We start from the raw sequence: 11,225 nt of genomic DNA, 5'->3' as shown, positions 1-11,225 counted from the left end.
GGTGCTTCAACAAAGCACTGAATAAAGGATCTGAACATTTATGTAAATGTGATTTTTTTAAATTATTATAAATTGGCAAACATTTCTAAAAACCGCTTTGTCATTATTGGTTTTTGTGTGTAGATTGATTAAATTGTTTGTTTTCCTCATCAATTTTAGAATAAGGCTGTAATGTAAGAAAAATGTGTTAAAGGTCAAGGGGTCAGAATACTTTCCATAGGCACTGTATAAATAATAGGGGTGTACTGCATATACATTATCACAAACAAATATAAAAGAGGTCTCATTTTAATATATACAGTTTTCAAATGAGTGGCATGCTCCTGAGGCAGYAATCCAGTCAACCAGGAGGCAAAACAATGTTCAGGACATGTTCTGGACTAATAAAGCATGACTAAGAGGAGGATAAATATAGAGTATAAAAGAAAAGACTGGGGGAAAAAGACTCTCTGGTGGAAAGAAACATGATCATTTGACCACTGAAATACAGTACTATATATATATATGTGTACTATATATATATATATACACACACACAATTTCCTTAGATATCTAACAGCCTAGCTTCTGTACATCTCATCTGGTGTATCTCTTGGTCCAAACTTCAACTTAGGATGTCTGCTCCTGTATACATGATGATGTTGAAATGTTGATGGCTGACATGCAAAACATTKTGGAACTGCATCAACAGTGGACTAATGAAACAAATACCAAATGATTGATTGGAATTTTCCTTTAAGCACAGAGTTAACGGAATTGCTTAGAACTGAAGACCAATCAGCTTCTATGACTGCTGTGATTGTAAGACTGCAGTGTCACCATACAGAAACCTACTCCTTTCCTGAGAAATGACACATGGACTGTTTCTTAAATGGTAAGGTGTCATACATGTAGGACAAATCTCACTGTCAAGGAAAACAGTTTCAGTAGTTAGATCTCTTAAGAGTAACATATGGAATGGAAATAAAACTCTCCTTTTGCCTCTGAACTTTATGTCCAGCTGAATGTAGGTCTGTTAGCAGTAAGAACAGATGTAAAATGAAACACAGACAGCAACAACAAAAATGTACTGACTCGTGACTGCAGCTATAAGACTTGACAGAAAATACATACGTCTGAAAATCTGATCTGAAAATCAACCACTAGACAGTGRCGGCCTCGTAGTGAAAGAACAGATAAGTGTAAGCATTACAATACTCACTCCCCATAGCTTCTGGGAGGGCAAGTGGGGTTTCTGCCATACTGCTTATACCCATTCAGTTCTTATCAATCTATGAGTGCACATCAAGAAGTGTCCAACGTGGGGCTGGGCACATCTCACATCCTTTCACTACTCCGCAGTCTCCCTCTTTGGGGGATCGCCATAAAATTCTTCTTTATAAAAGAAACGTAGATAAATTGTACAAGTATTTACACAGGGAGGAGAGGGATAACAATGCATTTGTGTTGGGGGGTCTTGAGCAGAATCAAAGAGTTGGGCCAATGCGGTTTCTGTCTGAACRTTCTGAGAGCCACTTCCTCCTCCATAGCTGTTGCTAAGTGATAGACGCCACTTCCTCCTCCATAGCTGTTGCTAAGTGATAGACGCTTCTCCGCTGTGCTGTTTATTTCTGATAGTTTCAAAACCTATGAAGATGTCCAGCGAAAGCAGATATGCAATTTGTTGACACCACAACACAGTAAAGAYTTGGATATACATTATCCTGAATGGTCATTTCATTGAGAACGGTCAGAGGGGCTCTCGTATTGTTACATTACCAACATYGAGAATAAAGGCKCTAACATGGCAGCTGTTCTTAAACCTGGCTGAACTCTATGTTTCTGGTCTTGAGTATCCTTAGTGACCTTCACGTGTCCTCCACCCTGCAYACAAATCCCACCATCATCATTCATCTTGGAGTGTTCGTGCTGGGGTGCCTTTCGAGGGAGGGGCACACTTCTCCCTCCCTTGACCGTCCCAGGAGACCTCGTCCTGGGGCTGCTGCATGTCCCTGAGCTCTACGGGGGGTTCCCTCCCTCTCCCACTGTCTCATCAAMCCGAGTCTGATTCACTGGTGTCAGAGGAGGAGGATGACGAGGAGGAGGAAGAGTCTGAGCTGGAGCTGCTGCCGCTGAGGCGGGAGGGCTGGGCATGGGGCTCCACGCCGCTGAGCTTCTCCGCTGCGAGAGAGATACAAAGTGGGAATAGGATTAGCATTTATCTCAATGCTAAATGCTACATGTGCAAAAGCAGCTCCGTGTGTCTGTGGTTCTCACCCTTTGGTTTCTGGGGTTTCTTGCCAGAGTTGAGYTGTCCGCTGACATCCTGCAGCCTCCTCTCCAGCTCCCTCTTCTTCTCCAGGGTCAGTTCTTCTCTGGACTTGCCGGGGCCCCCTTTCTTCACTGTTAGACACAGACAGGAGGACAGGTTACATACTCAGCCCACACATACATATAAAAACATTCCATAGTGAAAGACTGGTTCMTTTTGTATGGTATTAGTCAACCAGAGCGCTAGCATGTAGCATTTTTTCACCACAGCACCAGTTCGTAGCATCAGTTCTTTGTAGCATAACATGGCATTAGCAAGTGTCTGCAGTGACAACATGATGCATTCCCTTTCACACCATACTAGCTAACCACAGCTAGCATTAGCTATCACTATCKGTTCCCGCTCACCATAKGGCTTACGGGGCTTCTTCCTCAGGCACATCATGACGTAGCGCTCCAGCTCCCGCAGCGTTGACGGCTTGAGCGTCTCAAAGTCGATTTCGATCTCCTCRGGGTTGGTGTCGCGCAGCGAGGGCTCGCGGGACTGGATGATGTGGACGACRCGGCCCAGCTTTTCGCCGGGCAGCTTGTTGATGTCCAGGCTCAGCTGGCGCTTCTCGTCGTACGACATGGGAGACGTCGTCTCCTCCTCCTCCTCCTCGGAGTCGTAGTGGGGTAGCATGGAGAAGGTAGGCGAGGCGTAGTAGGGCATGGTAGCAGCCTGGGACTTCTTGGTGTTTCTAAGAGGGGGGGGGGGGCGGTTAGACACCGTGGAGTAGTACTAAAGAAGTTGTATGCAAACTTTTCCAGCAGGGAGACCATTTTTTCATGCCTGAACTTGTGGGGACCCAATTATAATTTGTCACAATTTCTCGTGACCCCACCCAAAATATAATAACCTACATTTYGGTACATTTACATTTTTACATCAACAAATCACCTTCAATTAATTACATTTTCATCTCTTATCAAAATGAACTTGATATATGGTCCCATACAATAATCTGTACTCTGCGACCCCACTGCAGTTTCTAGAGAGACAAACAGGTCAAGTTGGAAATTGGAATGTGATGAAAGAGTGGAAGTATAAAATGGTGTAAGAAACTTTWAAAAAGCAAAGCGAGGAAACAGAAAAGGTGGAAAGAGGAAGCAATGTGAAAGTCTACAAAATGAGAGACGGAAACAAGCAAGGTAGGAGAAATAGAGGACATGGATCACAGATGGAAAAGTTGAGTAAAAGCAAAGAGAAAGGTYGTGTTTGAGGTCAGTGTGTGCTTACTTGTTGCCCTTCTTGCCGGGGCCTCTCTTGCCCTGTGAGGAGGCGGGAGCTGAGCTCCTGGATTTACTCTTCGGCGTCCTCATCGGCATCTCCCAGTCCTCACCCCCTACCTCCGCGCTGGGCCGTCCTCGGCTTCGCTTCTCCGGCTTCTTCTTCTTCTTTTTCTCCTTCTTGTCTTTCTTATCTCTCTTCTTCTTGTTCTTGACAATTGGCCCCTGGGAGAGGGCTGCCAGCTGCTCGTGTACGGCTCGGAGCTGTGACCGGGGGRCAGACCAGAGGTGGAGTGTTCAACTGGACAAACACACTTCACTTATATGGCTAGGTCATGAAGGAATACTGTGATATTTTTATTTATTTAACTAGGCAAGTCAGTTGGTAACAAATCCTTATTTACAATGACGGCCTACCTTAGTGTAATAGTGAGAAAATACAGCAAATGGCAGGCTTATGTACATGCATGTTTGAACAGACAGAGTACTTGTATAAACATGTACACCAAATGAGTGAAAATATGTATACAAGCATGGATTTGTCAGAATATTAGAAAAACCTGTGTTGGACAGAAGTCTAAACTCTTGATACAGTCTATGCTTGTGATGTGTAGATGAAAGCAGGCCTGTTAGGTGTGTGGTGCAGTGTGTTAGGTGAACGGGGGGGTTGAGTCTACCTGTGTACACACCTGGTCCTGTAACTCGGCCAGGCGGTGTGCTCGCTCCTCCTCGCTGTCCGAGCTGGGGCTGCTMTCGCTCTCGCTGCTGGGTTCGCTCTCCGACGAGGAGGAGGACGACGACGAAGACGAGGAGTCACCGCCGCCGTGAGCGTGAGTGCCCATGCCGCCGCCCATGCCACGGGACTTGGGAGGAGCCTGCTGGACGGGCTCGTCGGGCATCTTGGCGAAGCGGAACTCAAACACGTCCTGGATGGACAGACGGACAAAACGGAGTGAGTGAGAGCTTGTTTTTAACTCCATTGTGGATCATGTCCCTTTTTGTTTTGTTACACAATAATAACAGTTATCACGAAAGACAAAGTTGTAGGGACAGAACAGAGAAATGGAGACCAAATGATTGACATATTAGTCATTAAGTAGACTTATCCAGAGTGCCTTGCAGTCAGTGCGTTCAGCCACGGTAGGTAAGACGACCACATACCGCAGTCATTGCAAGTAAAACCCACAGCATGCAGTAGACATAGAGGTCTGGCAACAAAGGTGAACTAAGGGTTCCAGGGTGAGTTGTGGTGACGGAACCGAGCTCACCTGCAGCTTGCGGGCCATGCCCACTACGTCATGGTCGGGGGGGTTGTATTTGTAGCAGTTGGAGAACATGAGTCGGACGTCAGCGGAAAACTGCTGCGAATCCCAGTACTCCCGACTGTCCATCCTCCTCTGAGAGAAMGATAGGAGAGAAAAGAGACAGTTTTAAACTCCAACTGATAAAGGAGAGGACTCCAGACAGGGATAAGCCTCCTTCGTTTCATACTGTGCCAGATATCCACGCAAAACAAATCTGAGAAGATATGAGGTAATAATCTATGAACTGTGTATTCCAGCCACATTGAGTCACGGCAGTGCGACATCTCTATCTTGCAAGCTGACCTTGATGTTGCTGAGGTCCATGGGGCACTTGATGATGTCGTGATAGTCGTGCAGGCCCAGGGCCGAGGCGTCCACGGGCTTGTAGAAGGGCCAGGCGTAGGCCGCGTGTTTCTTGGACAGCAGATCCTTCAGTACACTGTTACAGTAACGCAGCTGTTGGCTCAACTTGGCCCGCCGCGGCGCCTTGGGCTGCACAGAGTCCGGCAGATCCTTTTTGGGGGGCTTGATGGGGCGTCCACTGCCCCCGCGCCGAGCCAAGGTCTTCCCGCCTCCGGCCATCATGGGCTGGAGCAGAACGGGGCCTCCTGGGCCCATGGGTCCTCTAACCAGGTTGGGAGGGGGGTCCATGTCCCCCAGGGAGGTGAGGGAGAGGGTGGAGGGGTCGTGGCTCAGGCCTTGCCCGTGGCCTCCTTTCCCCAGGCCCACAATCCGACCCCCTCCTACGGCCAGGGGCATGGTCATCATAGTGGAGGGAGTGGTGGTGTCCGCCTTCCGCTTCACTCCCTTCTTCTGCACAGAGAGAGAGAGAAGTTACAGTATGGTATTCTGTTTGTCAATGGAGGTTCTGTAGCCTATATACAGTGTGAAGGCRGCAACAAGTGTGTAGCATCAATACAATGTACAGTACTATAGCAAGTTCCTATTCAGGTCTTAGTGAAGTGAGGTGTGGTACCTTGGCGGTGGGCAGTGTGGGGGGAAGGCTCAACAGCTGTGTGGGGGGCAGACTCTTGGGCAGCATGGTCTGGGGGGTGGTGTCGGAGTCACCCGTGTCAGAGGAGGAGGGGGAGTATGCTGACTGGGATACCGCAGGGACCTGGTGAGCTTTCGACGCTGAAAGATGGACAGAGAAAAATCAGACAAGAACACACACATACTGGTAATACTACCAAGAATATTATGGCCAAAAATGTACAGTGCACTACACGTTAAACAGGTTGTTCCAACTCATATTTAACCAAACATACACAGTACATTCACCAACTCTTCGTTGAACATTGCCCTTGCGTTCTTTTCCCCACCACATTCTCCAGAGTGACTCACCGTTGGACTTGCGGCCTCCTTTGCCAGGCTTGCCCGATTTGCCCCTGGGGGCAGGAGGGGGCAGCTCAATCTCCTCCTGGGGCATCTGGGCCACCTTCTGCAGGAACACCTTCTCCAGGGACTGGGCCATCAGCACTATGTCATCTGTGGGCTGGGAGAGGAGAAGAGGCCACAGGCACTTTATAATCAACATCCAGTTAACACCGGTACATCTACAGTTGCTGTGAATATGGTAAGACCTTGTGATAAACATATTCGGTTCGTTGTCATTGATGCATTAGCCTGACCTACACATGTAAATATTATGGCCATACCTTGTTGTAGATGTAGCAGTTGGTGAACATGGTGTTGAAGTCCTGCATGCACTCACTGGCACTGCGGTAGTAGTTGTTCTCCAACCGCTTCTTGATGGTTCCCATGTCCATGGGCTGCTTGATGATCTTGTGATAATCCTAGTAGAGCAAGAAAGAACAGAATAAAGAAAAAGAGAGTAATGACTGTTGAATGGTGGTGTGACAAGGATGTCAACTATGGACAAACACTCATAGGTGTAGGCCTACATGGTGGTGGGTTRTAACAAAAGCTTGCAACCCCTATGGCTTTCTAGGACCAGTGTTGGTGACCACTAATCTCTACACTTGTTTATAGACAAACCGTGTAACTCACTGGGAGGTTGAGTCTGAAGGCATCCACTGGCTCATGGAAGGGCCAGGCAAAATGGTGCCTCCACAGAGTCTTGATCATAGCCTTCTGGAGGAACTGCAGCTGGTTGGTAATGCAGCCCTGCCGGCCGGGGTCCCTGACGGGGGGCTGGACCGGGGGAGGAGGCGGCGCGTACGGCAACTGGGGGCTCTCAAAGCCTTCATACAGCAGCGAGGGCTTCCGCATGCGCTTGCCTGGGCCCGAGGCATGGTGCTCCATCCCGCCGCCAGACAGCCCCACCACTCCCAGAGAGCTGCTGACCAGGAGAGAGGAACAGAGGGTGGGAAAGGTTGAAGTAGTGGGATAGACAGGACAGGCCGTGGGAAGACAGAAAGGGATGTATTAGGGGAGATACATTTGGGCAGAAAACTTATTCATATGCTACAATTATCCCTCAGCCCTAGCATTTCAAAAGTAGTAAGCTACAATGTGCTTGATATTTGCGATATTTCATCATTGCCCTACAGTCAGTGTCAACTTATTGTGCATTGAAAGCACAGGAAGCCAAACTTCATGACAACAAACGTTAATGTGCAGGCTATACAATTCAAGCAGGAAAGCATTAGGAAGGAACCCTTCGCCAACACAGTCCCTTCGCCATCTGCTCCCTCACCAATGCAATGAGGATTCTATCAATAGGCTGCCACTTTTGGCACAGCCCTGGCAACCCAGATCACTGGATGGGAAAATCCCTGGGGCAGCATTGAAGCACTACTGTACTAAACATCAGTACTGTACAACACTTAAAGCAGTTAAACTTCCATTCAGTGGTAGAATAGTGATAACATGCAGGTTCTCCCTCTATTCGCTTCCATCTTATGCACTGTGTGGTACAGATTTTGATGATTTTTATCCCAGTCACCCCAGGGCTCACAGCAAGCACATGCCATCCCACTGACACAAAAGTAGGCAATGCTCATGAACTGATTTTTCATCTCAGGACTTGCACACCAACACAACATGGCTTTGTTAAGTTAACCCCTTTGAAGAAAAGGGAAAGAACTGCAGGGTGTCTGTCAACACATTAGTCATATTATTCCTTGATAACCCGGAAAAAGACGGATAGATAGTATGTTGACCCGTTTACTGCCCTCTCTATGCGTGTTTGTTATACTTAGCCTAACCTCCCAAGTATTTTCGTTGAATTAACTTTGATTTGTGGGTGTTAACCAGTAATAGGCAATGATCAAAGGCATTAGCTAGTTAGATTGTGATATGCTTTCATTCTTAACTGTGGCAATCATTTCAGCCGGCAGAGAGGCGAGGCTTCTGCGCTTATAGTCATTGCGTGGGGTCAGTGTCGTCGCCCCGCCTTTTATGAGTGTTTGTAAACACACCGACGCCAAAACAGACCCTCAGGATCGTCAGTCAAAATCTTCAAACTCCTGTGACTTAAACCCTTGCACAACTATCCAATCAGCTCCTCTTGTTACTAGCTTGTTTATGTGACAAGCGCTAACTTAACTAGCTAGCTTGGAACCATCGCATCGTTTGTAAACAACTGAATCCAGTTAGCTACCAAGCTATTTAGCCAGGAAACAAATAAATTGCACATCTGCGGCCCTAGCTCTGTTTATTTCTCTGTCATAAGWTTWATAGCAGGAAAATGGCGGTGGCGCAGTGCCGCTCAATGAAGCGTTTCATCACCACAGCCAATTTTAAACAATCCCCCAGCACTAAGTTATTGAGTAGGCTGACCCACAGTATGTCAATATCCACCCTCACTGCATAACTAACTAAGGGGGTGTTCGGAACAAAACAAAAACATCTCTATATTTACATCTTACTAGCCAAATGAATATTTTAATTTTTTGGTGTCCAAGTTGAGTAGACTAGTTAGCTAGCTGATGCACCGACAGTGAATACTAGCTAACTAGGTTTAGCCATTCAGTCCCGATTCGTGTTAATTGTCACGGCTGCAAAATCAGTTCCGACCCGAGCCTGAAGGTACAATGTTCCTAAAGGTACCTGTCAAGGGGCGGGTTAACGGCCGATTCCATCAGGATGGATCCGGATTCTTTTTATGTTCCAAATTTGTCCACTGTTATGTTTCCACTAAATAAAAGCCGAACTGTTCTACAATGAAATGGCGCCGAAAAGCTTCCGCCTGCCGCTTTATAAACATATCACGTGGCGTTTCCGTGCATTTCCTGTCGGGTTTCTCCCGATTGGCTACTCCGCATAGGTGATAGATTATGTTTGGCTATCCACGCTGTCTGTAATTTAACATGCCACACCCTGCAAGAAAAACATCCTGTTCCTGTAGTTTGGCGGCTAATCTAGCTAGTTAGATAAAAACAACACAAATGATTTGTTTATATAACCGTTACCATCTTTACGTTTACGAAACCGAATGCTTATTACGAGCTACACCGAATTCTAAATACAAAAAATTATTACCGGTGGTAGGTCTTCCTCATGTCATGACTGCGTACTATTTCCCAATGTTTAGCCCCAAGTATCTAACGGTAGCTAGCTAAAATAGCCAGAAAATCACCAGCCTTTTAGGCACCTACTTTTTCTTGTGGGTTATATCAGCTGTATCCAATGGTTTATATATACACACATCATTGGCTGTATCAGCCTCAGTTGTAGGTTTTATTCGGTCACTAGGTTGGAGCATAACTCAGGTTTTTTATTTGAAGTGGAAATTATGCTATCTGTCACATCAGTGGGAGTGTGGAGCAGTTCAGCCATAACATGATGATTGTAATAAATACCATTTGAAAATAACACAAGCATATTGCTATTACATTGTTATAACTAACTTCTTTCTAAGCAGGGTTTCTCACACACCCAGAGACAGATGGCTGNAAGCCTTCATACAGCAGCGAGGGCTTCCGCATGCGCTTGCCTGGGCCCGAGGCATGGTGCTCCATCCCGCCGCCAGACAGCCCCACCACTCCCAGAGAGCTGCTGACCAGGAGAGAGGAACAGAGGGTGGGAAAGGTTGAAGTAGTGGGATAGACAGGACAGGCCGTGGGAAGACAGAAAGGGATGTATTAGGGGAGATACATTTGGGCAGAAAACTTATTCATATGCTACAATTATCCCTCAGCCCTAGCATTTCAAAAGTAGTAAGCTACAATGTGCTTGATATTTGCGATATTTCATCATTGCCCTACAGTCAGTGTCAACTTATTGTGCATTGAAAGCACAGGAAGCCAAACTTCATGACAACAAACGTTAATGTGCAGGCTATACAATTCAAGCAGGAAAGCATTAGGAAGGAACCCTTCGCCAACACAGTCCCTTCGCCATCTGCTCCCTCACCAATGCAATGAGGATTCTATCAATAGGCTGCCACTTTTGGCACAGCCCTGGCAACCCAGATCACTGGATGGGAAAATCCCTGGGGCAGCATTGAAGCACTACTGTACTAAACATCAGTACTGTACAACACTTAAAGCAGTTAAACTTCCATTCAGTGGTAGAATAGTGATAACATGCAGGTTCTCCCTCTATTCGCTTCCATCTTATGCACTGTGTGGTACAGATTTTGATGATTTTTATCCCAGTCACCCCAGGGCTCACAGCAAGCACATGCCATCCCACTGACACAAAAGTAGGCAATGCTCATGAACTGATTTTTCATCTCAGGACTTGCACACCAACACAACATGGCTTTGTTAAGTTAACCCCTTTGAAGAAAAGGGAAAGAACTGCAGGGTGTCTGTCAACACATTAGTCATATTATTCCTTGATAACCCGGAAAAAGACGGATAGATAGTATGTTGACCCGTTTACTGCCCTCTCTATGCGTGTTTGTTATACTTAGCCTAACCTCCCAAGTATTTTCGTTGAATTAACTTTGATTTGTGGGTGTTAACCAGTAATAGGCAATGATCAAAGGCATTAGCTAGTTAGATTGTGATATGCTTTCATTCTTAACTGTGGCAATCATTTCAGCCGGCAGAGAGGCGAGGCTTCTGCGCTTATAGTCATTGCGTGGGGTCAGTGTCGTCGCCCCGCCTTTTATGAGTGTTTGTAAACACACCGACGCCAAAACAGACCCTCAGGATCGTCAGTCAAAATCTTCAAACTCCTGTGACTTAAACCCTTGCACAACTATCCAATCAGCTCCTCTTGTTACTAGCTTGTTTATGTGACAAGCGCTAACTTAACTAGCTAGCTTGGAACCATCGCATCGTTTGTAAACAACTGAATCCAGTTAGCTACCAAGCTATTTAGCCAGGAAACAAATAAATTGCACATCTGCGGCCCTAGCTCTGTTTATTTCTCTGTCATAAGWTTWATAGCAGGAAAATGGCGGTGGCGCAGTGCCGCTCAATGAAGCGTTTCATCACCACAGCCAATTTTAAACAATCCCCCAGCACTAAGTTATTGAGTAGGCTG

The 11,225-nt window shown here is 46.5% G+C and overlaps 1 protein-coding gene across 4 annotated transcripts; it reads right to left on the bottom strand.

Annotated features, from left to right (window-relative positions):
• Positions 1-272: 272 nt before the first annotated feature.
• Positions 273-8,984, bottom strand: LOC111965144 (bromodomain-containing protein 3). 4 transcript variants are annotated; one of them, XM_023989155.3, is made up of 12 exons: positions 8,838-8,984; positions 6,834-7,125; positions 6,482-6,619; positions 6,168-6,318; positions 5,800-5,957; positions 5,127-5,636; positions 4,788-4,916; positions 4,197-4,445; positions 3,530-3,783; positions 2,659-2,990; positions 2,257-2,382; positions 273-2,160 (listed from the first exon to the last, which is right to left on the bottom strand). In XM_023989155.3, exons 1-12 carry the CDS (start codon positions 8,867-8,869, stop codon positions 2,033-2,035), a joined length of 2,499 nt encoding a protein of 832 aa, XP_023844923.1. In that variant the 5' UTR covers positions 8,870-8,984; the 3' UTR covers positions 273-2,032. The 4 variants fall into 4 exon arrangements, with proteins under 4 accessions (XP_023844923.1, XP_023844928.1, XP_023844926.1 ...); XM_023989160.2 differs by having other exon boundaries at positions 4,209-4,445; XM_023989158.3 differs by having other exon boundaries at positions 6,834-7,122.
• Between the last annotated feature and the right edge of the window lie 2,241 nt (positions 8,985-11,225).

This window comes from Salvelinus sp. IW2-2015, linkage group LG6.1 (assembly GCF_002910315.2).
Source record: "Salvelinus sp. IW2-2015 linkage group LG6.1, ASM291031v2, whole genome shotgun sequence".
NCBI lineage: Eukaryota > Metazoa > Chordata > Actinopteri > Salmoniformes > Salmonidae > Salvelinus > Salvelinus sp. IW2-2015.
The sequence above is the reverse complement of the archived record's forward strand: the minus strand, read 5'-3'. Positions and strand labels throughout refer to the sequence as shown.